At 32.9% G+C, this 27,673-nt stretch overlaps 2 protein-coding genes across 2 annotated transcripts; both read left to right on the top strand.

Moving 5' to 3' along the window:
- The first annotated feature begins 13,077 nt into the window (after nucleotides 1-13,077).
- LOC120777339 (gamma-glutamylcyclotransferase-like) lies at nucleotides 13,078-14,359 on the top strand. The gene is made up of 2 exons (XM_040108588.1): nucleotides 13,078-13,512; nucleotides 13,922-14,359. Exons 1-2 carry the CDS (start codon nucleotides 13,184-13,186, stop codon nucleotides 14,238-14,240), a joined length of 648 nt encoding a protein of 215 aa, XP_039964522.1. The 5' UTR covers nucleotides 13,078-13,183; the 3' UTR covers nucleotides 14,241-14,359.
- A 1,094-nt stretch (nucleotides 14,360-15,453) lies between these two features.
- On the top strand, nucleotides 15,454-17,174 carry LOC120777647 (gamma-glutamylcyclotransferase-like). The gene is made up of 4 exons (XM_040109099.1): nucleotides 15,454-15,634; nucleotides 16,340-16,444; nucleotides 16,508-16,641; nucleotides 16,695-17,174. The coding sequence occupies exons 2-4, from the start codon at nucleotides 16,340-16,342 to the stop codon at nucleotides 17,005-17,007; spliced, it is 552 nt and encodes a 183-aa protein (XP_039965033.1). The 5' UTR covers nucleotides 15,454-15,634; the 3' UTR covers nucleotides 17,008-17,174.
- The last annotated feature ends 10,499 nt before the right edge of the window (nucleotides 17,175-27,673 follow it).

Below are 27,673 nucleotides of genomic sequence, written 5' to 3'. Positions count from 1 at the left end.
GTGTTTAGCTAGGGTGCGCCGGATTTTCCTGGGTAGAGTGGGTGGAGGCTTAACTCATTTAAACAGTCTGTTTGTATATACTTGTATAGCTGTGTATAGATTATAGGAATGTCAACCGACGATGAATTAAGGAAATCAAAAATGGAAAGAATACAATACAAGAAGATCTTTATATAGAATAACAATGGAAATCCAAAGAAGGCGAAGCCTTCCAGTCAAAAAGAAAAACTAGCCATTCGTTTAATAATCTCTTCGGATCTTTCACGAAATAAACATTGTTTTAAACGCAGAGAATGGGAGTTAGTTATGAGTCTAATGAACAACTCTAAACAGCAAACTGCGGTTAATTTGACCTCGGAGATCGTCACACAATACGAAAAATAGTCGCAAAGTCTGTCGAGTCGGAGAAAGTGATGTTTTACCTACTCTCCTATTTGTCTAAAATTAAATTTGTTTGTACAGCATTTGCATTTTTCACGCAAACATTTTCTTCCATGGTGCAAATTAAATTAATATTTTCCGCTCTTGCAACAACTGCAATTAGTCATGACTCATGAGTAATGCTGAAACATGAATAAAGGCAAAGAGCTGTGTAAATGCAAAACCCGAAACCACGAAAGCATACAGTTTCAAGCCGCAGTAAAAGTTCTGAATGAAGCAAATAAATATAAATAAATATATAATGTGTGTGCACAATTATTAATGGTCGCGCAATCAGCACGCGAAAGGTAATTAATTAGTGCTGCAAAAAGAAGGGTACAGTGGAACAAGTGTGAGAAAAAGCAAAACGAGTTTTGAGGCTAAGAAAATTTTAGAAAAAGATATGGAAATGCTGGTACGAAAGGAAACTAAGAATTTATTTGAGATGAAATCAGAACCTTAATATATTTTTCTGTACAAAAGCAATATGATTTTAAAGTGTTGAAGAGCAAATATTTTCATTCTTTATGAACTACTATATTTTGAGGACTTTAAGCTTATAGAAAAAGTGACGAAAGAATACGTTTCATTATGTAGAAGAAAAGCATATTGAAGTGCTATCATCGGAGTTCGAGAGTAAACTTGCCGAACCACCTCTTCTATATATTGCACAGTAATTGCTGTTATCCAACAAGTATAGAGGCCTACTAATTTAGACCCTTCTCTAGTGCCTACTGTTAGAAGAACATTTTTCAAAAGAAAGTTATCACTCTTTCCATTTTCTCGTCACTGTTTCGATTTACGCTTCCAACTTCAAGTGTATGCCTATTCGATTCGCATGAATTAAAGTACTCAAATAATCAATCAGCCGCATACGAGTGTACTTAACGTATGAGCGAGACCGCGATAATGTAGCAATTGAAAACCATTTTACGAGAAACAGTTATAATTAAACTAGCGAAAATAAAAAGTAAAGTGCAGAGCAATGGAAATGATAAATGTGTAAATATGTGTAACTTTCGAGTTGTGGTTTACTAATTGAAAAAGTGTAAATTAATGAAAATTAAACGAAATGAAATATTTGTCACTTCATATGTAAATTTGCAACACACTTAATACAAGAAGAAGCAGCATTAAGCGTGAAAAGGTATTAAAGCACAAATTTTCATTTTTTTCTATTTCTATTTCTATTTCTTTATTTTTATTTTTTGTGTGTTTGAACCTTTTTGACATAAATAAAAACCAACAAACATTTGTGGTTGATAGTTTTTAAACTACAAACTTTTTACTGTTGAGCTCACTCAGTTTTACACACAAATAATTTAGTTCATTCACACAGCATAATTCTCACCAAAAGGTAATTGAAAAACGATAATAATTTTTTAATTGCAATTAAAGTCAGTTTTTTTTTTGTCAAATTGCAGCGATTAACATATTTTCTACCATAAGTAAGTAATCAATATAAAGTTGTTAGTAGTTTTATTTTTTTGGAAAAATTTGATTTACTTAAAATTTATGAAACTGATTATGATACTAATTTTATAATAAAAAATTTACGCCTGAAGCAGAAACTCACACTCTCTCATCTTTGTCTGTGTGTCTTGCTCCATATCTCTATTTTCCATATTCAAATTGTGAATAATAGAAAATTGTTGTATTTTTACTTTATATTGCTCAACAGAAGTTTTTTAGCTGCGGTAGTCTTTAATCATGAAGAAAAGAAATTAGATGTTTCCAATTTTTCAAAAATGAATACTTGTCCTTGCAGTGGAGAGTGGGTTTACTAAAAACTTGCTTTTGAATAAACAGAGCTATACTACTTTTTGCCAAGAAGGATTACGAACACATCGAGGACTAAAGAAAGTACAATCAGCAGAGAAGCAAGCATGGAGAAAAGTTGGATTGTTATAAAATATATCAAAAATACATTTTTGTCATTGATTGAGGCTCACTCCGAAGCACGACAAAGGTCAGACCTTATTCACAGAAAAAACGTATGTTTAGAAGTTCATAAACCAATAAATAGCATAGGTATATATATATATGACCAGTAAGGAAGGGCTAAGTTATGATGTTACCGCATATACTCTTGCCAGTAGCCGAAAGGAAGCCAAGGGAATAGGAAGGTGACCTACTTTAAGTGCGCTATTCGGGTCAAATTTTATGCCGATAAGTTCATTCGTGCTTGGCTTGCGTTTTGGGAAGCGAATGATTTAGATGGAAGTTAAAATTGGGTTATATGGGCAGTTGGCATGGTTGTAGTCCGATCTCGTTTGCTTTTGTACTAGAGCATATGAATGCCAAGGTAACATTATATACCAAATTTGGTCGAGTAGGTCCTGTTATATGTCTTTTCACTGAAATAAAAACCAATACCGCGCTCATCGTCCATTTTTTACCCCGACTTCAATATAGGCCTTTTGTATCATCCCAGGTGTAAAAGTTAATGCTCCTGAAGTATTTATTGGGCTTTTAGTAGTTTTTAAAGGAACCATTGTGTGGGGAGTGGGCTGCGTTATCACTCTATTTTATCCCTTTTTACAGTGTCGGTTGATTTCTGCTAAGCAATTGGCTTAATACTTAATCGGCCTTCTTATATCATAGGGAAAACTCCAAGCCAATATTTTATACTCCTGCAATATGTTGCTACAGAGTATTGTAGTTTTGTTCACCTAACAATTGTTTGTATCACCTTAACCTAATCGATATAGATATAGGAGTATGTACGTATATTTATAAATGATAAGAAAAGTTGAAGTCCGGGTGACTGTCTGTCCACTCGTCCATCTGTCTGCGTAACTTGAGTAAAAATAAAGATATCGTAATGAAACTTAGCACAGGTGTTTCTTGACGAAAATGGAGAATGGAACGATGGTTCATTTCCATACCTACATAACCTACAAAATATTAAGCCTGGGTTAAGGAATACTTTGTTAAAGGTTTGGTGGGATTGGCAGAAAATCAGCAACTATATGCCAACCGTCTGCAGGAAATAACCAGCCAGAAGCGACCAGATTTGTCTACGCTAAAAGACTCCATACAATTTCCAACACGGTTAGATGCAAAATATGGAGACCTGCTAATGCCTTAAAACTCATAGGTAGTGGACTACATGTTAGATGACCAAATGTTGCCAATACACAATTTCGACACCTGTCCCTACGGCTGTGCAATTTGCACCTAGTTCACGCACTGTCACTGCCCACTGCCAACAAAAGACATAAATGGTCCTTAGGAGCTCAAATAGGGAGCATTACTCATAGTGGGCTACGATACCAGTAGAATTATTTGTCAAAAGAGGACACCTCTAGAGGACACTGAATATTATACGCGCTCTCTTCGCTACTGTTAACTACTATATTTCGAAATACACCAGAGTGAATTTCCATCACTTCATACGCAGGTCATTTTACCATATTGACGACAAGTAATGATATATGTTCGAAATTAAGTAACTATCTATTGCGCTTTATGACACTATCCTCCATTAAATTCACAGCGAGCATATTTACTAACTGGGCAAAAGAGTACTGATAGGGCCTTATTATTACAGTCAATGGCGTTTTAATTGCGACAGTCAACAACCCTTATTTTAGGTGTTACACTTAGCATACGAGCGCGATTATTGTCAAAGTATAGAACAAAGTCAAGTCAAATCATCTCGCTACCTAGCAACTCTTGCGGAAAGGGTAAAGAATCGTTGTTGGCAACAAACAAGACAATAGTTAACTACTCTGCACCGATATGGTCACCTGGTTGTAACGCAGACGAAGAAGCTTCAGACGTGTCAAAATACAGCACTCGTACCGTTACAGCATGTCGCTTGATGTCTTCTGTCGAACACTTACATATTAAAGACTGCAAGCTTCTGATCAAGAAACACAAAGAACTCTTCTCCAGTTTCAACGAAAACGTCATAGCGGTCAAATCACTACCTATTGCAGCCGAAGACCTCGTGTAGCACCGGCAATCTAAAAGGACAATCACCCATCTTCGTTTTGGATATGGTAGCAGGTTAAAATCTTACTTATCTAGTACCGACTATGACACACCAAACTCAGAGAACGCCCCTGAGATCCGACCCTGTCATAACTGCACATTTCTTGGCTCACAACAACAACAACATGAATATTTTCTTCACTTTTAGAATTTGACATTAATGGAACTAAAATCAAAGAGCCGCTTAGCCACCTAATAAATCGTTTAATCGTTCTTACTTATAAATGGCAAATCATACTTTATAGTTAAATCTATTAACGTTCCATTTAGGTTAGTCCAGTTTTTTCCTTTGAATGCTCTCTAATCTTAACTTTCTTGATAACTTACTTACAAACTTTTTACTTTTTCCAATATTTATGTTATTCGCCTGTCACATGGCCTTTATCAAGGAATCAGCCAATTTTGCTCACAAAAGCCAAAACAGCGCTGCCTTATCTGTCACAATTTCATCAGCCTCTATTGCTGTCATTTGACTGACTTCATTGACTGTCAAAAGCCAGTTAAAATGCGGCTGTCAATTGACAATTTTCAAGGGTCACTGATAATCTAAAATGAAAACCAAAAAAAAGCTACAAATTTCATAAAATGGTAAAATGAAAAAAAAAATTGTTCACACAAGGGTATGTGTATGTATTTGCATATATCGTATATAGTTATATATATATTAACTTAGTTACGCTGTCGATTCACACCCACACTGTTTGCACATCACTTATCACTTTCAACTAATCAACGGCATTTGTATGCCCATCACGTGCGCTTGCGTATGAGCGCATGTGTGTAAGTGACCGAATTTGCATTTTAAATGCGCATTTATCACGTGCTAGCATATTGAAGCCAAACGCCATGCACACACAGACTCACGTAGCCATGCATCACACGCCGGTGAGTATAAAATTCGGCATGAACAACCAGTGTTGCATGGCCGCAAGCGAATAAATACGGCAATTGTGGTTTTGAATCGAAACATTTCATATATTTATGTAGACAATTTTCTATATATGTGTGCGTTTGTATGTATTTAGACACGAACATAGAAATTTTGTGGCTTATTGGAATGTGATCAAGCGTATGTTACACGGACCTCTTGTGACAGTTGAGCTCACATCTGACATAACAAGAGAAACCAACATGATAATTACCATCAAACACACGTATGAACATCCTTAATGTTGCTTATACATATATAGTACATATACATATAACATATTTTTGTGGATATTTGCTCTGAGTGTTATTAGAATTTTTTTACAATTTTTTAGCCTCGGATATTTTATATTATTTACATGTGTAATATATTTGAAATTTGTGAATTATAATTAAAACCTTGCCACAATTGTACAAAAAATTCCAACTCGAATATATGTATACATAAATAATAAACCATACAAACAAAACAGTGTTGCCATCGCAATTAAAAAAAATTATATTCGATATTTATGGAAACATTTTCATTACCAAAAAATTTGTTGTCACGTTTCTGCTTAAAATTATATTTGAAACAGTGCTGCCACCTTCAATAAATTTTTAAATACATATTAAGCTAAAAATTAAAACTTAATATACTAAATGCTCATTAAAAATTAGTGTAAATTATAAAAATAAAAAATGGTGTTGCCACCTAATCAAAAAAAAAAATAATATAAATTTGAGTTTTTTCATTTAATTTAAATTTAATTATTTATTGTTCAATACTTTAAATTTCTTCCCATGTTTCAAAATAAATTCAAAACGGTGTTGCCACCCTCTATAAATTTCTAAATCGATATTCGGGTAAAATTTTAAAAATTAAATGAGTGTTAATATACTTGTAAAATCAATGTAAAGCAATAGTACGAGGTGTTGCCACTTAATGTGAAATAGAGATATATTCACATACATATGTATATTATAAATTTTTATTACAGAAAACAAATCGCTGGATGATTTAATCTAATAATAATTTAAAACGGCGTGTTTATCGTTTGTTTCTTTTGGTCACACATACTTGTAGGCCCGGTAGGATTTTTCTAGAACCGTGTATTCTCATATTGAAACCGTCACAAGATTCTTCTGAGTCTGTGGCGATTAATTTCTACCAACAACAGCTCCAAGCAAAATAAAGACACTGTCATTTACTAGGACTTTGTTATAATCATCTGGGCACCTCTATCGTGAGCTAAAGATTCTAAAATAAGAAGAATATATTACTTGCCAGCAGGAAGACAAATATATAACACTTATCAAATCATTTTATTCTTTCTAGTTCTTTGTAAGCTTTTTTTCAATCAGAAACATCTTTAAAGGTTTACTATAACCTAATCAGGGTCGATATTTAATAATATACTGAAGCTATTCTTGCAATTTTAGCTTAATGATAGTTAGCCTTAAGTGGTAGTCAATCATTCTTCCATCAATGATTACTTATACTATGAAAATCTTAATAAATAATTTTCATATTCTTTTAAATTAGCTCATTTCATATATTCGAATACTGTATGTTTGTATTTGAAGGACTTCAGATACTTGATTTATGCTATACATAGTTCAAAAACAATTTTGTCTTTAAATATTTTCTCATAGGACTCAACCTACTCTACCGACCTTTTAGTGCCAAAATTTCAGAACAATATGGAAATCAATGACCTATGGATGGTAATATAGATAACTGTATATACGAAAATCTTTAAGAGTTCTTCCTTCACATATAAAAAATATATACATACTTGTATCATAGTAGCTCGCTCGCATGCGATGATTGATTACAGCGTAACTCTTTTTCAAACTAATTCACGCTACTATCAACTTTTACTCACCACATTGTTCCTTAGAGTATGATTTATATGCCGTTTGGAAAATTTAGTTTATGAAATATGACTCACTTTGGGCAAATGTAGTTAAGCACGCACTTGTGCTTTCTTTAAGCATATGATAAGGCATTAACGTCAATCAATATGCTTTAGAAAACGCTTAAATGACTTTAATATACTATATTGCCTAAAAATAATAAATATTTATACGTAATCTAAACCAAAAATAAATGTTCATTAATAAAATTTTTAAAAAATACAAATTTTTCTCGATAAAGATGATTAGAGCGCACAAATTTATCTCATTGTGTTATTTTTTCCGTGTATTTATGCAAATAAGGAACCTGAAACAACTTAAATTTAAATCGTAGAAAGAATAAAAAAAATATTAGCACAAAATCATATTAATATTATTTGTATATTTGTTTATACATTTGTGATACGAAACCAATTTGTGCCGAGAAGTCAAAATACGTTTGCGAACCCTCGTCTTAACCAAATCATGACGGCTTAAACATAGCGACTTCCTATTTCTGCCAGCCACAAGCTACACACTTATCAGTAAGGACTGCGTCTACCACATGCGCTTCCTCCATATAATATACACATGTAAGTATGGAATATAAATCTACATAAGGATGTACATATCTGTCAGTTGCCTGTGATTTTATAATCGGAAATATTTGTCAACAGACTTCGAATTGTTCCTCACCGCAATAGCACGAGGGCACTGTTTACACCAGCCAGTGACATTTGGTGACAAAAGTTGGCAGTGTAAATTTCGTTGGTGACACCGCAAGAAACCATTTATCATTATTTTGTCATTTTTTCATTTCGAGAGCTCAGCAAAAAATAAGATAAGTGAGTTAAAGTGTACAAGAGGGTAGTGATTTATTTGGGTATGTTGAAGGCAAGTGCCTATAAGAGAATTACATACTATATAAGACATAAATACATAGAAATATATATGACATATATGTATGTACATATGTACACATTTAAACAGTTTCTGGGGTATTTAACCCATATAAGTTAGAGTTATATACAATATCATAAGAGCGCACAGTGGGCGTAAGTGTTAAAAAGTGTTTGAATTATTATGCATAACTTAGAAATTCAATGAAAACTTAAATATTCAAATATAATTTCATAAAGACTAAATACAAATATATTATTACTAGTAAATTTATTTAGTAACTCATATCGACTACTTAAACTCATATTCCTAGTATGTACATAAGTCATATCTTTCATTTTTAAATTACATGGACTAGTTACTACAGATCCGATTACGGCAAAAAATTATGTTATTAATCTCTAAAAATCGCATGTAGCTTTATTTCGAAACAAACCGAGCGTTTGTGCCCTTGAAGTATAAATTTTCAACAACTACTACGAGTCTTAATATATCACTCATACGCCCTGGCGACTCTGAATTTAATTTTTGAAAAGTAGCGTTTACAGTACAATATCTAACAGTTCCGACATGCACAAATATGTAACAGTAAAAGCAGTTAGCAACGGCAGCCACCTATATATAACGGGAAATTTAGCCAACGTCAATGGGGTTTGTCTTTGCTAAGTTAGAACAGCTGACAAAACACAGAGTGTGTCAGAGGAACAGAAAATATATATTTCTATAGAACAATACATACATATATGTAAATAATTTTTTTAAAGACAATATTTGAGCGGTCCTCAGTACAAGATATTTCAGAAAGCTAATTTTTGTATTCTTCGGTAAATATATATATTTTTAATGTGTTGTGTGTTGCGGATGTTGCAGGAAAATACTTAGCATATACCAAAACCGGCTGTATCATTGCAATGCATGCAGAGTTGCCACAATAGTTTTAATGTATTGAGATGTTTGAGGTACTGTACGAACAAAAAAATATATGTTTTATTAAAAACAAAAACATATTAATTTAGCACCCCGTGCAAGATATTCAAAAAACAAAAATTACATCTGTTTGGAGAATTTGAAGGATAGTATGTAAAGATGTTCGTTTAAAAACAAAACTTCATATAAATATTTATAATAGAACTTAAAAAGAAAAGAGCGAAAGAGCGGATTATGTTGTAAAGAAGAAGTAGTGGTGCACAATATTAAAAAAGAAAAACAAATAAGGAAGGGCTAAGTTCGGGTGCAACCGAACATTATATACTCTTGGAACTTGCAAGAATAAAAGCCAGGGAAATACTTTAAGATGTAAAACCAGTCATATAGAGTAATGCCAACCGGATATTCGAAAATCCTAATATTAGTTATATTGGGGCTTGGCCAAGTTTTCGCTCAAATTTATCTATTTTAGTTACAAAGATGCACCGTTATGAGTAAAACACGCTATCTCAATTTCATTGGCCGATATAAGCGGTACAGAGAAGTATTGGTCCGGTTCAACCTATATTTGACATACAGACATACCATTATACAAATATATTTTGAATAAATGAATATCAGTCAATCCAGTAAATCACTGAAATTCTTATCTCTCAAAAAATTCAAAAATGCAAGTAATTAGTATATATGTATGTATGTATATATGTACGTACATTAAAATTTTAATGATTATATTACGTATTGCACATTATCACCAATTAACAATTTAGAAACTACGCATTATTTATTCTCGATTAAAACCCAATTTTAATGTGATTCGCGTGGCAGTGGCATCAAATACGTCTAATATAAGTGAAACGCCATTAAATACTATAGTTCGGCATATACAGGATGCTGTGTCAAATAACAAATTTCAATTCTTTCATATTTTGCTTACAGAAACATGATTATTGTTGATACAAATATATAGGTATTTTGTGATGCAAAAAGATAATCAGCGATAATCAAATTTATAAGTTCAGTTTTGAGAATTTTATTAAAAGTCCAAATACTGAGTATTCCAATAAGGAGGATATGATTTTTAAGTGTCGTTTGTCTGTAATTTTGTTTTCTATTGATTCAGTAATGTTCACAATTTCATCATGAAAAGATAAACACAGCGCTTATAAATTATTCAATTTTATTATCAAATTAATCGTTCTTCACTTGCATCTTTTCGTGCGCTTTTGTTCGCTATTCGTCTAACTGTTGAAAATTTCCAGCGTACATTTTTTTACATATTGTTTGAAGTGATATTGTAACTTTCTATGAAGAGTCGTATATAATACATAGATTGATGATAGCTAACTTTTTATGACCGAAATCGGAAGAAGTTGATCTTGACAACATCTGGTTCCAACGAGACGGTGCTTAATGCTACACAACACTTGTTACAACCGAATTATTGCGAGAAAAGTTTGGAGATTTGATTAATTCAGGAATTTCTGACATTGAATGGAATTCAAGAAGTTATGATTTAACACGTTTATACTACTTCTTGTGAGGTTATATGATGTCATGGGTCTTTAGCAATAAACCAGACTCTCTTGAAGCTTCAGAAGTCAATATTGAACGTGCTATTCAAGACATACGATGTGATTTACTGGAAGAAGTCCTCGAAAATTAAGTTTATTGATTTCGTTCCTGCAAAAGAAGTCATAGAGGCCATTTGAATGATGTTATATTCAGTACTTGATTGTATCAATTGTACTTCACTTTAATTAAAAAGCATTTGAATTTTATTAACAATAAGTATGTTTTTATTTTTAGGAAATCGTATCACTCTTATTGGAAAACCCTGTATTTCCAATATATTGTGTTCATTTTATTTAATTTATTTATTTATTTTATTTTATTTCATACTTATTTTATATTTCTTGGCACGCCAAGAAGAAAATTATGTTGATGCAAAATATTTACCCTGTATAGTATGTTTAATAAGAATAGACAACCATAAGTATAGTATATGCACACATGCTTACCATACATATAAATCTCTATCTCTAAAAAATCCAGCTAATCAAAATTAAATTAGTCTTTATATTTCTGCGTGCAAACCAAATAAAACTAAATCCAATTTGAATTTATTAAACGTGAATGGGTGACGACCTTTCTCACAAACTTTAATTAAAATCAAGGAGATTTCCTACATAGAGAAAGCGCGCAGTTTGTAGACTCATTAATAGCATCACTTATGCGAGTGACGCGAGATAATCGAAACAACAAAGTACATACTCTAAACAGTAACAAATAATAATATTATTAAATTAAATATTAACGAAAGAGCAATAATTATTTTATTTTTAATGCAAATCATCCAGAGCAAAAAATATTTGAATGACAAACAATAACTCTCTTTACTTTTGTTAGAATTAACTTCGGCAAATTTTTGTTATTTCTTATATATTGATATGAAAGAAATGACCTTCGTGATTCGGTGTGCGAAATCTGCTAATTAAATTAAATTAAAAAAATATTATGATTACTTAATTTAAATAAATTAAGTTTGCCTCTGTAGCTTTCACCTTCTTATCTTATTTATTTTCGGTTTTAAATAAATTATTCTCCTTTTCTCGTTAATTATGCCGATTAATAAAGCTATCTACCTAAAAGAAATTGAATCAAAACTAATTTTTGTAAATATATTTCTTTAACCTGTCCCTGAACTACTTATTTCGCAAACTTTCTTATCTAACATATTGATTTGCAATAAAAAAGGCAAACAAAAAACACACACACAAAAAAGGGGAAATATTAATTGACACCACCATCTACTATATAATAGAGGTGATTTACATTTCATGTTGATGAGTTCAAAACATATTTTTAATAAAGTTTTAGCAAATTTATGTATTTACATTTTTAGTAAATCATTTTTTGACTATCATATTAATAAAGACTTGGAATACTTAGTCGACTGGGGCTTTTCTAGACGAGCTTCTTCCCGTGATATTAAGAATATTGTTTTTTTTTTAATACATATGAGGTTTTCTATGAGGCAATGTTTTTTTGGAGTTGGACTTATTGAGAGATCCTATTTGATTTATGCTCAGTTTGGTTTGCCATTTCATAATGAAAATACTTACAATAGTGTCGGACGTTCATGGAATGGAACCAAAACGAACTAATCACCGATCCCTTTAATCGCAAAAAACTCACTTTTTGCTCACTTTTTGTTGAATGAGTACGTTAATAAATAAAATTGTCACATTTCGAATGATGATAATCCATAAGCCATTGTGGAGACGACGTTACATTATTAATATGTTACTCTTTGGTGTGCTCTATAGGCGGGCTGAATTATTAGTCAATATTTCTTCAAAAATGAAGCTGGTCATAATGTTACAGTCATTGGGGAGCCCTATAAAGCTATAATTAATGACTTTTTCGTGCCTAAATTGAAGGATGTTAATGTAAACAATCACCTTGAATCTTCGGTTTCAATAAGACGGCGCTATCCTCCATACAGTCAACGAAAAAATCAATTTATTGAAGGCAGCTTTTAGTGAGCGTATTATCTCGCGTCATGGGCCTGTGGTGTGGCTTTCATGATCGTGTGATTTAATACTGCTAGACTACTTCTTCTTTAGCGGTAATCGGCTGTCTGTACTTCATAAGCGTACTAAAAGAACCATTAGAATAATTTCGATGTAATCTGTTCGATATCCGGAAACTGGAAAAGACTCAGTAATCGCAGAAAAAATTCATATAACAAAAGATAATATCTGAGAGAAAAGTTATCAGAAACAAAATTATACTGAGAAAGTTCAATAAATGTTTCTCATGTGTAGAACAAAGTGTAGCGCACAAATCAGCAAAGCTAGGCTCATTTTACTAAGTCGAACAATAACACAAAATATATGTAAAACGGCAGATGGCAAAGTAGGTGGCGAAAAAATATTTTATATATTAGCGAGTTCGTACATATGTACATATATACAAGTTTAAGATTCAAATTCAAATGCCATACCGAGGCTATCTACAGCAGTAAGCCACTCAAGTGTTGACAGTCGACATTAGACAAACCAAGTGTGTAGGCACAAAGCAGTCAAGAAATTTACGTGCTATATTGAAAAACTTGAAATCAAGAGAAATGCTTTACTATAGGTTACTGCTAATATTGCCATTATCCTTATGGTCCTGCGTGAGTGCTTACGTTATACCAAGCGATTTACCAGAGCGCGTGGGTGATAAGTTCATATACTTCGGCTATGGCAGCAATATGTTGACCAAACGCATACATATACAAAATCCGACTGCGGTGAAAATCGGTATGGGCATATTGAAGGATTACCGATTGGATTTTAATACCTACACGGAACGTTGGGGTGGTGCACCAGCCACTATTGTGCCTACGTCTGGCGCGTACGTTTATGGCACACTTTGGGAGATATCGTTAAGCAATTTGGATGATATTGATGAGTGAGTTGAAATTTTTAATAAAGTGCACAAAACAAAATTGTTAATTCATATGAAAAAAATTTTTGAACAAACAATATTTTTCAAAAAAAAAAAAATATTATGGAAAAAAATATTTTGAAAAAAAGTGTTTATGGAAAAAAATATTTTGAAAAAAAAAAAATTATGGAAAAAAATATTTTGAAAAAAAAAAATTTTATGGAAAAAAATATTTTGAAAAATAAATTTTCATTATTTTTTTTTTAAATTTTGAAATTCTATGAAAAATAAATTTTTAAACTTTTTTATTATTTCCAACATTACTTTTTAATAATAGAAAATAATTTTTTTAACATTTAGTTAAAAAGTATGAAATAATCTTTTTTTTTAATTAAATTACGAAACAATAAACATTTACTCTTCTTCCGAGCAGCCAAGAAGGCGTTCACGAGGGCATTTACTATGCAGCCAGCTTGCCTGTGATGCTGTCGAATAATACGGTAGCCACTGCACGCGCTTATCTGTTAGCTGATCAACCGAAAAAACCGTTAAATGATTTCTCCGACGACGAGAAGGTGCCACTTAACCGTCAACCTTCGAAAACTTATTTGCAATGCTTGGTGAAAGGTGCAGAGGAGACTGGCATTGTGCCATGGTATGTGGAGTGGTTGAAATCTGTAAAGCACAATGGCCATGTAGCGTCGGACTTGGAGCAAATTTTGGACTTGAAAGACGTGCAATTGAATTCTTAAAACAAGCACATTATTTTAGTGTTGATATTAACTGTGATAAATGTTTATAGAAATGTGGAAATTTCAAAATTTATATTTACAAATGAAAAACTATATTTTAAGTGATTTGTATATACACCGTAGAGTTTAATAAAATTATAAAAAATATTAAATAAAATATTTTTTAAAAAAATTTTTATTTATTAAAAATATGTAATTTTTTTTTTTTTAAGAAAGTTATTAGAAACTTTTGTGCACAATTTTTAATTATGTAAGATATTTATAAATATTTTTTAATAAAAAATGTTGTAGAATCATTTCCAAGTATTTTTAGAGTTTTTTTTAATTTCAATTGTTATAGTGCAATGAAAATATTGATTCCAAATATTAAAATTTGCTTAACAAGAAAAACTATTTCAACAAAAAGAGTTTTGGGCTTCTTATTCTATACAAATTTTGTTTTTAAAAAATTTGAATAAGCATATTTTCTTGCTTGAAAATTTGTTTAATTATGTAAACATATATTCATTTCAATACAATACTTTAATTAAACAAAAATTTAAATAAATATAATTAAATATTTTTTTATTTTTCAAAAAAAATTTGTATACATATGTATCTATCTATATATATATATATATATGTATATCTGAAAATATTTTCAACTATTAAAACTGCATAGAATATAATGATTTATAGTCAAAGCAAAATTCTTATAAGAAATTCTTTGAAATAAATATAAAAATGTTAGTTTAACTAATATTTATAATTTTTTAAGAATTATTTTTTTATTTTACTCAAGAGTGTATATTTTAACAGACTATTATTTAAAATTTAATTTTAAATCTCTTTTAGGATAAATCAAATATCGGTAACATCAATATGTATTGAATAAAGAATGCAAATTCAGTTCTCCATCGAAATTTCTCACATTTAATTATTTAATAATTCCGGAAAATCATTTCAATTATTCTAACGTAAATTTACACTTTTCTTACAGTGTATATAATTATTTTAATTGCTTCTCATGCATTTTTTTACAGTGTATGTAGCTAATTTAATTACTTCCCCTGCAATTTAGTGTAATTTGCATTTAAAATTGCAACTTCTTTATAATTTTCTATTATTTACTCTCATTCACAACATACAGCTAAGCGTTAAGCGCTTTTATTTTCTTAAAGCACTTTTAACACGAAAAAAGCTTCCAACAACCGTCACAAAGTTCTGATTATTTCTCTGCTTCAAATCAAGAGATAAACAAAACTTTTACACTTCTGTTCATTTGACATTCGCCGATAAAACATTGAACTTGAGACATCAATTAAAAGCTTCTCAACACAATTTTGATCAGAAATAATTAATTTTGTAAAAAAAAGTAAACTATTTTTGCGAAAGTTTTCAGGGTTTAACTCAAAGTAAGTAAAATAAATAAATTGGTAACTATAATAAATAGAAATGTGTGAAGTGAAATAGAAATATTTGACCGCGCTGACGCTACAGCTGTTCAATAACAAGATTATGACGTTAAAGGGGAAGTAAATTGACAGCTGCGTTAGTAGTGACAACTAAGTAAACTTTAATGAACAGCTGTTTGTTTGAGAGCTTTTTGAAATCTATTACAATTCAGAAAGCTTAAAATTACAAAGTGGCTAGATGATGAAATTAAATAAATTTTTTACTTAAAAAAATAAGACATTAGCATAAAAAGTATTAATTCTCTCATCATCTATCAGTAATCTTTTTCATAACATATGTAGGTTCAGATAGAATTTATTCCGAATGCATAGTGGATATTTCGATAAATTTTTTCTTGTCAGTTACTTCATGGTTTGATTTTAGAAAAAACTTCTCAGTATTTTTCGAGTAAGACGCAGTCAATATAAAAACAACTGACTCCCAAACTCTCTACCAGCTACAGAATCACTAACCTATACTATACATGCTTTGTGTTCGACAAATATTTTTACTCACATTTTCTTCCCCAAGCACCAATTTCTGCAATTCTCCATATGTTTTTAGAAATAATTTAAGAAATCAATAAACTAATTTTATTACAGTTTTTAACTCAGTAATTACCTGAAAATACAATTTAAATGATAGAAAAATCTTCCGCTTTTCAGATGTCTTCCAAGTTTTACTACTTTGGTTTTGGGAGTAATCTTCTAGCCAAGAGAATACACATACAAAATCCTACGGCGGTGCGCATAGGACCTGGGAAGCTGGAAGTAAAATATAAACATATTTAAGAATCTCACATGTAAACTAAATATTCATCCTTAACTTTACAGAATTACCAACTTGATTTCTTTACGAGTTCCCGCACTTGGTATGGCGCGCCCGCGACCATAGTACCCAAACAGAGCGCCTGTGTTTTTGGCGCTATTTGGGAGATTGATAACAGCAATTTAAAGGATTTAGATGAGTAAGCAATATATATTTTTTACAGCATAAGATTTAAGTCTAACTCTGTTTCAGTCAAGAGGGTGTCTCCTATGGCATTTATGTGCCGATCACAGTGCCGGTACTGGAGCTTAACAGCGACAAGGTGATGGAGTGCCGCGCCTATCATTTAACAAATCAACCAACGGGTGACGTGCGATGCCTGAAACCCGAAGAGATACCCTACGATCGTCAGCCATCGAAAACATATATGAAAACTATTGTGAAAGGTGCTTTGGAGACATGTCTGCCCGCGGAGTACGTGCAGTGGCTGCGTACCATTAAACACAACGGCAAGATGGTCGATGCGTTGGAAAAGAAATTGGAATTGCAAGATGTGAACTTGTAAGCGCAGTTGAGGGCCATAGAAACTTTGCCAGCAGAGTGAAACTTAAAGAGTTTACTCAATTATAAGACAAAGAAATACACCTAAAGCATTTGGATAGGAACCTAGGAGTTTTTATTAATCAGTTCGTACAAGTGAATAGAATTGGAAAAGTTATGAAATTTATAATACAAAAGATTAATAATAACATTATTTGTATTTATTATAAAATGTTTTTGGACTTTTATTTATTGTTGTATCTGTGAAAAAAGTTATTTCAGCTGATCGAACTAGATCGCAATGGTATCTACTCTTCTGGATAAAGAGGTTTAAGTGCTCTTTATGCGTGAATAGCGATTCTATGTTAGAGTTTTCTAAATATTTAAAGTTTTCTGTCTTCAATTTCGGAAAAAGTTGGAAAAACGGTCACGCTGTCAATTATTGAGATGTGTGTAATGCCCTCTATTTGATAAAACCTTGAAGTTAAAGGAAAAAGACAGGTATCTTCTACTATACTTTTCGAAAAATTAATCTAAAGATGGTATCAAGAGTGAAGGAATAGGCGGGTGTACCTGGTTTTGTCCATAGTTTGATTTTGGACACACAATAAAACTTGTTCTAGGAAGAATATTATGTTCCAGTTTATTAACTAATCATCTTTTGTTTACCATAGTTTGAATTCTTGGATCTTTTTTGGATAAAGTTAACATGTAATATAGAATATGGTGGCAAGGAATATTCATTGGCGAGTGACAGTTCGGACATTTCCCGAAATTTTTTTCTTGAGGTATCTAATATCAATCGGAACCACTTCGCGTGGTTTGCCTATCGAGAAGCTGAAACCGTAGCCAGGCAAAAGCTGTACACTCAAGATGGTAGTGCATAAATGATTTCATCTCACCTTCTTTCATACATCTTCAACAATTCGCATATAACAATGTCCAATCGGAACACCTACCATCACGACAATATTAACCTTGGTTGTGCCATACGTTTTAAGAGAGGTAGAAGGACAAAAAATCCAATATTTTTGGAATGGTATGAATGAACAAAATTTTTTTTGCAGATTATTAAAGATGAATATTTTCCACTTTCTCTCACATACTTTTTAATTTTTTTAGCGTGAAGAACACTTAAAAAAATTTCAATTTTTTAACAAAAAATTATGAAAACTATTATTATTTAAACAAAAGGATCATGAAAAAATATTATAATATAGCACGAACAATTTTCTTTGACTTCACAAAATTTCATCGATTTATCTTCAGTAGTTTATGAGAAAATAATTTTACAAATTTTTTTATTCTCTAAATTTCAATCACCAATAACTTTAACAAAAAAAAGAATAATTTTGACGATATATTTATACCACAGGGTATGCGTCTGGTCCCCTTCCTAATGAACTGCTAATTTTCAGAATCGGATATTTTTCGAAATTTTCATGGACCACTTGACGTGGTTTGACCCAGTTCTAAACTAAATAAAAGAAGAAATTTGATCCCTGAAGTATTGTGTTAGGAGTCAAGTTAAGAGTTGTATTAGTCAAAACGAAGACAAGATATGGGTGAAAGGAGGTCAAATTTGGGGTCAATTAAAGAACCTAAAACTGACAAGACGCCAAAAAGTATATGTGGAAAACATTTATAATAATAAGCGCTGAAAATAAAGTTAAACATATAAGGCATTTCTGATAGGAAGAATATTTTTGAGATGGAAGTGACATTAATGAGGTTTGAAACCTTTAAAATGGAAGTTTTACTGCATAAGAACAGCGGCCTATATATTGTAAACTAAAGACAAAAAAATAGGCATGAAAAATGAAAATTATGTATTTCATACAGGCCTAGGTATATCTCTGTTGTCCAATATGGCAGCTGTTTCTACCACAAGTGCTTGTAACCAATATTCAGTTTCGATAAAGAGTATTAGATACTTTCCTTGAACGTATTCAACAATATGGAAGGTATGCACAACCACCTACCACCAAACGCCAAAGAGTGGCTATCTGCCAAGTGCAGAGTGCAAAAAGTTCATTTCAATATCAAGTTACTGTGTGCGACCAAAGGTGATTATAAAAAGTGCCAAACAGAAATTTATGCAAATACGAGCTGAAACTTTTCAAACACCCAAAAGTACCTTTTCAAACTAACTAGTAAACAAATACAATGCAACACAAAACGCCAACAAGCAACAAACAAATAGATAGCCCGAATTTCCACAAACTAGAGGCCAAGGGGGAGTAACTAAAATTTCATTTCAAACACAATGCGGCTATTGTAAACATTTCTTGGCAACAAGTGTGGGTTGCAATGCAAGAAATGTGGTGTAAAGGCAGCTATTTGAGGCCATCGAGTGCAGCTGGCAATCGGTAACTGGCATTTGGTATTTTAGCTATGTTACGCATACGCCATGGTGTAGTCACACGCTGAGGGGCAATATTTGCACTTTAATCCCCAGCAAAGTTTACAGTGTAGTTTACAATTTTCAAATATTCACAGAACACACACAAACATACACACATACGTTTCTGTAAATGTGGAATTGCAACTTAAGTGCGCTGGCGAGCAAAAACAAATATTGCAAATGCAAAGTGGCGAGTTTTCGTTTTGCAAATGAGCGCCTTGGAACTCTAAGCTATACTGACTGTTAATGAAATGCTGAAAATTGTATTTTTTTCTTCACTATATTGTACTGTATTTTTCTTTTACGAAAGTTTGCAAACGGATATTAGCTGTTAAGACTCGCAATGGCTAATACATAAAATGGTAAATTATGGAAATTGGCCAAGTTAAGAGGCGGCTAGCAGCCACTCAACGTGAAAGGGTTTACTTTGGGTTATGCAAATTAGTGCCAAAACACATAGAGAGAGAGAGAGTGGCTGAAATTTAAATTAATAAGAATGAAGTTTGGCAAAGGTAAAGGGTGCTTAGAGAGACACAGTGGCGAAATTGCAACGCAAAAATGTAAAAAAGAAAAAAAAATCCAAATGCAAAAGTAAATAGTAGTTTGGTGTTGTGCATGAGACTTGCCGTCCAGCTGTTAATGAAAATTTCTGCAAATTTTGAACCAGTTGTTGTGCTCAGCTGCCTTGTTTCTCTCCCACTTTCATTTAAAAAACACGCGCTTGCCCTCAAATTCGCAGTAAATTGCATTTTAATTGTACTTTAAGGGCGCTAAGAAACTTTTCAAAAGCGCATTGGCGCAAAGTTTTGTCTGCCGCACAAAAGCAAAGTAACACAGCAAATGGTCAATGGTAAGCTGTTAGTCGACAAGACGCCAAGCATTTAGTTTTCGGTTTCTTCGTGAAGTGAAATTTTGCAAAAATTCGTTTTTTGCTTTTGCCAAACTGGTAATCATCATAAATAAGTGATTAAAAATAATTAAACTTGACTTGAGTGACTAGTTTTGGTAATCAAGTTACAGAGAAGAGTCGGGAGTCTAATGATAGCATACGTAAGAGGGACGAAATTGTAGGGGAATGGTTAGGTTGCTTGGAGCAGACAAAAGACACTGGACATTTGAAATTTTTATAATGAGGCTGATTGAAGATTTTCGTGTGATAAAAAAATTGAATGAATGAAATTTAAGGTCGATATCTCAAAAACTGAGGGGCTGGTTCGCGTATATACAGACGGGCAGTCAGCCGGAAGGAGATACTGACCAGCATGTCAAAATTGAATCAGCTCGTCACTTGGATGGTTTATATACAGTGGCGTAGCTACAACTTCGGGCGCCCGGGGCCAAGGATGTTCTGCCGCCCCCTTTATCTACCTACCTACAAAGTTTCTTGAGGTGGTTCGAACAAAAATGAATTTTTATAAAATATCTTAGATATTAAGTATATAGAAAGTTTTATTATACATTTCTTCAATGGTACTGGAAGCCTACAAGACGTTAGCGACAGCTTTAAGAATACTACTCACTATACCTATGTCAGATGTATCTTGTGAAAGACCTTTTAGCAAACATAAATTGATCAAATCTTACTTGAGATCGACCATGAGTCAGAGTAGACTGTCCAATATTGGGATTCTCTCAATAGAATCTGAAACTGCTTCCACTTTAAATTACAATGATACGATATGTGATTTTGCAGCGATCAAAGCTAGAAAAGTGCATCTTTAAGTTACAATAATCCATGCTTTATTTCATTAAGATATCTTTTTAAATAAATAAGTTTTTAATCCAAGGATTTGATTTTTGCCAAATAGTTTCTATGGAAGCTACACCCTATAGTGGTCCGATTTCGGCGGTTATCTTTTATAATAAATTTTGTAAAAAAAATTGTTGAAGTATTTTTCTGAATATTAAAAAACAGCGAAGATCGTTTTGCCGCCTCCAAGACGTTGCGCCCGGGGCGACGGCCCCCTTCGCCCCCCTAGCTACGCCACTGTTTATATATATATTTTATATGATATTCGTTATTTCCCTCTGACTGTTGAAAACTTCGTGGCAAACTTAATATACAACCTTCAGGGGATAAAAAGGACTTCGGACTAATCTTCTTTTAAACTAGGGAGTTCACTCCACTTCTTTAAACTTTGAAATAGGAAGAAGCAAAGTAATATACATATATTAAACAATTGATTGTTTTTGTTCTTGGCCAGATAAAAATTTGAGTTTGATATAGTATGTGAACCCAACTGTTAAGACAACTTTTTTCTTCTCTTCCGTTTAAATTCGGATTCGATTTAAAAGAACTTTTAAAATCTTTCTTGTTTCGCACTCAAAGAATTTGAGGTCGAAAAACTTTTCGGTTAAGCAAATATTGTTTAAATCGAATGGAATCCAATATTATTTACGTATAGCACTCCATATTTGACCAGAAGATGTATATGAGTTCTTCCGTAGTTTTTTCGACCGTCTAAATCGGTAGTTTTATCTTAACGAATATTCTAAAATTCCGCAAATTTGAAGCCGCTTTTCAAAAACTGGTTTTGTAGAAAAGCATTTATACCACACATACAGTCGCTTTTTGCCTTTTTGTGCGGACGGGTGAAAGGTTCAAATTATTTCTTATCACACACTAATCTCTAACCGCTTCCAAAATTGTTCTCCTTTTATAGAAAATATAAATATTTATATATGTAAATATTTATATATATGTATATCTGTTTATACAAATATGTATATTTAGAATTTCTTCGAATTTGCCAAAAGTTTGGAAATTGCTTAGTGTTCAAATCGCATGGGAAATGTCAATTTGCTAACGACAATGTGTGGCATTTACCAAAAGTTGTGTGAACAAACTATTAATTACTTGTCGACCACAAATTTCAATTTACTTAAGAAAACCGTTGCGCGGCAAGTGGACGAATGCAGTGCTAGAAGAAAGTGTTAAGACGCACAAAGTTTGGCTTTGATCTTTTGTAATTGAAGGCATTTCACATACAAACACACAAAAATATGCAAATGATTTGGGTTGAGAAAATAAGCTTCAATAGAAATCTATGTAAGACATACGTGGGAGGAAACTATGCGAAATAACAATTTATTTAAATTCCCAAATGATGGGTGCAATGCTGAGTTGAGAGCTTAAAATCGAGGAAGTATTCAAGGAGCTCACTTATTCCTTTTACAGCAAAAAATGTAATAATGAACGTTTTACATCACACGAGCACAGCTTAAAAACCCGCTACGAGCTAATTTACAGTTAATAACTCACATATGTACGTGTATTTATTTAAGCTGGCACATACATAGCTATAAATGAGTGTTTGTGCATGACTACCGTTTTCTTAACGCCAATTAAATTTCTTACCACTTTTTGATAGTTTCCGTAATAGTTTTCGTAAGGGTTGCATGCAACACCATTTCCATCAAACTTGCCACTTACAGACGCGTTAATTATAGACATTAAATTTAGAGAAATTGACGTTGCGTTTCAAAGTGTGATAATTTATAAAGTTAGTGGCTGATTTTTAGATTGTTGTGTGGTGAGTGAAAAAGTGTTTGATGTTGTAGTGCTTAACACAACGTCAATATAGTTATTTGTAGCGCACTTAAAAGCTATAATGTTACATTGACTGCGGCCATTGCATTAAAAAGTGTTTTGTGAGGCTATAAGGTGTCTAATGTCTCAAGCTGTAGTTCGTTGGAACTTATACAAATACATATATTGTAAGAAAAACCTGCATATTTTTATGCCATTTATGCGAGTTTTAATTTTAGTTGGCATTTTGTTTCTAAAATATAAAATTGCCTATATTTTGGCTTACGTGTTCACTCAATTAAAGAAAGTCTGACACGAATTCTGCTCACTGATATCTTTAATAGATATTATACTATAGTTGTTCTGTTCCGTTCAGACCAATTTGGATTTACGCACAACAAAGTTTGAGTGATTATGACAAATGTCACTGAAGTTTTCACGATTCGCTGAATCCAAACTATATTGAACTATATAATGTATTTTTATAAAGTAAATTTTATGGAATAGTCGATCGTTAAGGGGCTATACCAGTGTGACGCATAAAAAGTTAGGCGATTTTCGTGAATTTTTATAAGACAAAGTAAGCGATTCAATATTTCGAACTTCTTTGAACGTAAAAGGTATTTCTTCAACTATATTTTAAGATTTTTTTTTTACAAAAATGGTGAAAAATACCGGAGATATGGGCTGTCTTCGGAGGTGCCACAAAAAGAAGTGCCCCAACTGCTGGCATGATTCTGGCCGAATGGGAATGATAAATGTGTTCAAAAATACGCAGTTTTAATTTGACGTCGATCGGTAAATTTCTCGTTGAGTCATGACGCCAGCAATTTTGAAAAATGTCGTTTCGAGAAAAACGCGATAAATATATGTTTACACCTCCGAGCGGTTGCTCTTTAGAACGCTGCCATCCAAAAACTATTCAAGATACGGCCTGCCCGATTTCATAGCATATTTATAGAAATATAAGCTATCGAAAAAGCAAATACAAATTTTTTTTTGAAACTGTCACACTGGTATAGCCCCTTAAGTAGTTCGGCTAAATTTCTCAGGAATAGCTATTGGATATCACTTAAGCGTGTTTTATTGCATTTCTTTCTTATTTTTGATTACGCAAAATAATTGATGAAGCTGGTGTTCATACCATATGTTCTAACTTCAGTATCGCGTTGGAAATGCTTTACTGTAGGTACTCTCAGAAGAAATTTTTTCAAACATCTATAACTCAGTGTTTTCAAATCAAACACTTTCCATTGTCAATTAATTCTAAAAGTTTACTGTTAAATACGAACTCGGTTAAACAGTGAGAATTATCGAAAACTAATCAAAGTTCAACGTGGGAACGCCTTTGCTTTCCAAAAACAAAAATAAAATAATTTTGCTGCCTTCGATACCTTCTAACGAGACTTCTTGCAGTTGGAATGCAAAGAAGTAGTTATGACCTTTACATCTTAATAGTTCACCGGACTTACTTAAATTTGAGGCATTCTATCGAAATTACTCAAAGGTTTTATTTACATTATAGGGGCAGTAAATGTGACAGAAGAATAATACAAATATATACTTTTGAATGAAAATTATTTTGAAATTGTGCGCAACAACATCTGGGCTATTTTTGAAGTCAGAATGGTTTCAAATAAACTATGGTTTCTGGGTTTGTGTTTCAAAGGGATTTGCATATACAGTGGGGAGCAAAAATAAGTATAAGTTTGTGCTTCGTGTTTTTATATCTGTATAATTACAGAAGTAGCTGAGAAATTCTAAAAAGTATTTTATCCCTTTAGTTCATGTTCAATTCCAAACCATATGGATAATAATATAAAAAAAACCATCGAATTCTAAGTAAAAAAAAAATCAAATAAACTTACAGAAACTTTCAGAAAATAGCTAATTTATAGTACTAATCCATAAAGCTTTGTTACACTAAATACTTTGTACAAGGTTTGGCAAACAAGGTGAGCCCTAGTTGCGCAATTGGTATGTCGACTGGTGCGTTAGAATCTGCTATTTTTATCGATTGTCCAGTGAGAATTTCATGACATTTCATTGATTGAAAGTGAAGTTATTCCGTTTTAAGGGTCAGTATGTTTGTGTTATCGGTGCGAAAATGAGCTTCGAACAAAGAGCCAACATTAAATTTTGTTTTAAAATTGGTAGAACTTTCACCGAAACGTTTCAATTGATGAAACAAGTTCATGGCGATGATTGCCTATCCCGAAGCAGAGTGCACGAGTGGTTTCAACGTTTTCAAAGTGGTCGTGAGGACATTAATGACGATCAACATGTGGGCCAATCAAATGCACCTTGTACTTTCGACCAAATTCTGTATAAATTCATGTGAAATGCTATGTCATTATCGCTGTAAGCCTTGTCAAAACTCGTCCAGATTCATTGGGGTTTATCGGTATTGTCCTAACCTTCATTTAACGATTGACCACAAATTCTCGGTCGGATTGATATCAGGACTTTGGGCTGATCACTGCACCAATAAAAAATTTAATTCGACAAGCCATTACTTAAAGATTTTTAATGTTTGTTTTGGGTCGTCATCTTATTGAAATATGACTTCTTCTTTGGGACAAGCACTCTTTCCTCAAAATATGCAGATAGTCTTCTTTCCTCATTACCCCATAGAGTTTCGTAAAGGTACTAGATGCTAGTATGTGAAGCAACCCCTTGTCATGACGGCCCTTCCACCATACTGCACTATTTATGTAACATGGTTCCTTTGGATGGTCTCCCAATGGCAATGCCAACAATATTGTTTGCCAACTGGTTAAAAATAATTAAATTTTTAATCGACTGACCAAAGCTTCCTGTCATCTGCTATCTAATTTCGGCAAACATTAATAATGGGTTGTCAAAAAAGTCTTGCGGTATTTTTATTGATTTTTTTTTATTGAAATTGAAATGATTTTTTGATGACTCATGCCCAGCTCTTGACCGATGCTACGGCTGCTACTATGCCGGTCTCTTTCGACCAATTCAGCGATTTTATCGCAATTTTCGACGACATGCCTTCCGGAGCGTGGCGCATCTTCGACCACCTCTACACCAGAACGAAAACGTTGAAACCATCGTTGTGCGGTGGAAATGGAAACTGTATCGGGTCCATAAACTGCACAAATTTTATTGGCGGCTTGAGATGCAATTTTGCCTTTATCGTAGTAGTACTGTAAAATATGCCGTATTTTCTATTTATTTTGCTCCATGTTTGCGACGCTATAACTCACGAACGACTTAAAAGAATCAATCAAACGTGTGTTAGCGCGTGAAATGAGCTTTCCAAAAAGGTATAGCATGACCCGATGCGACAAATAAAACTAGAACTACGTGCTTTCAGCGCCAACTAGCGAAATACCGAAAGACTTTTTTGACAACCGAATATTATGATTTTCATTTCGTGCAGTTTATATACTTTGTAAGCTTTTACAATTTAAATAAGAAACAAAGAACGATTCATATTCAGATGTTGGTATGTAATGAAAAAATGTAAAAAAAGCATATTTATCACTTGGTACGATAACTTTTAAAATGTGGAAACAATAAATATTTATTAGCTCCTCAACGGAACAGAGAACTTTGACCATAAAACACAATCGAATAAACAAAACAAATTGCCACATACCTGTGAGATGCAACAACAAATAATGCAATCAATTCTGGGTAGAGTTGAAACCAAAAGCTGTGTGTATGCTACGAATGCTATACAAATGTGTGGCATGCCACAGCACATACCACATATTGGACAAGAGAGCTTCCAACAAACTTTCGCTTGGCATAATTCAATAATGCATAGCACGCATGATTTTAATTGCTTTTCAATAAAATGTGGCGAACAAAACTGGCGGCAGGACACCGGAATATCAAACATACATACATAACGGACAGGATAAAGAGGAGTAAAATGGAAAATGTGCAATGGCGAGCGCAGAAAAGCTTGGTGTCACAGTGCATTAAATATTAAAAGCGAATATCTATTCTAGGTACATAAGTACACACAAATATACATATAATGTGCCACAATATGTGGCAGCTCCACTTTGCTGTAATTTAAATTTTTAAGTAACCCTCAAAGGACACTCATTAGCGAGTGAAAATGCGCTGATAAGCGTGGTGATGGTGTGAAAAAAATGTCAACACCTGCTTGCCACATGCTGGTGTCAATGCGAAAATATTTATGGTGCACGTTGGTATGCACGTATGCGCTTACCACATTGTGGTGTTGGCGAAAATTTATGAGATTTTAATATGCTTGTCACCACTTTGGCCAGTTCATTAACGCGTTTCGTAGTGTCGTTGTGGCATGCAACATGCCAATGTATGTCCATATTACAACAACAGCCCACGGAGAGCCATTTTTGTGGCACTGATAGCAACGATGAAAGCATATACATAAAAACTGAGAATGTAAATACAATTAACGCCCGCGTTGAATGCAACAAATTGCCATGCCGTAAAAACAGAAACAACAATACCAGCTATGTTGCATGAGTCACAATAACACCACACACTGTTGTAGGCTTTCTTGTGACGTTTTGTTGACAGGAAGCATAATAATAGCTGTACGTACATATGTACATGGCGTTGCATGCCACCTTTTTGTGGCAACAACAGCAACAATACAATGCGCCTATTTTATACAAGCCTCATCGTAATAATGCAGTTAATGTTAAGTGATATGCACATTATCGCCATCCTATACGTACACTGTTGTTGCATGCCACAACAATTTGCAACAGCGGCGAACGCTTGAGA

The sequence above is a fragment of the Bactrocera tryoni genome, chromosome 5, assembly GCF_016617805.1.
Source record: "Bactrocera tryoni isolate S06 chromosome 5, CSIRO_BtryS06_freeze2, whole genome shotgun sequence".
NCBI classification, from domain to species: domain Eukaryota; kingdom Metazoa; phylum Arthropoda; class Insecta; order Diptera; family Tephritidae; genus Bactrocera; species Bactrocera tryoni.
The sequence above is the reverse complement of the archived record's forward strand: the minus strand, read 5'-3'. Positions and strand labels throughout refer to the sequence as shown.

Coding starts and splice junctions, on each gene's coding strand:
- LOC120777647 (XM_040109099.1), top strand. CDS start 16,340: ATGTCTTCCAAGTTTTACTACTTTGGTTTTGGGAGTAATCTTCTAGCC. Junction 16,445..16,507: donor TAGGACCTGGGAAGCTGGAA/GTAAAATATAAA, acceptor TTAACTTTACAG/AATTACCAACTTGATTTCTT. Junction 16,642..16,694: donor AATTTAAAGGATTTAGATGA/GTAAGCAATATA, acceptor ACTCTGTTTCAG/TCAAGAGGGTGTCTCCTATG.
- LOC120777339 (XM_040108588.1), top strand. CDS start 13,184: ATGCTTTACTATAGGTTACTGCTAATATTGCCATTATCCTTATGGTCC. Junction 13,513..13,921: donor AATTTGGATGATATTGATGA/GTGAGTTGAAAT, acceptor TCTTCCGAGCAG/CCAAGAAGGCGTTCACGAGG.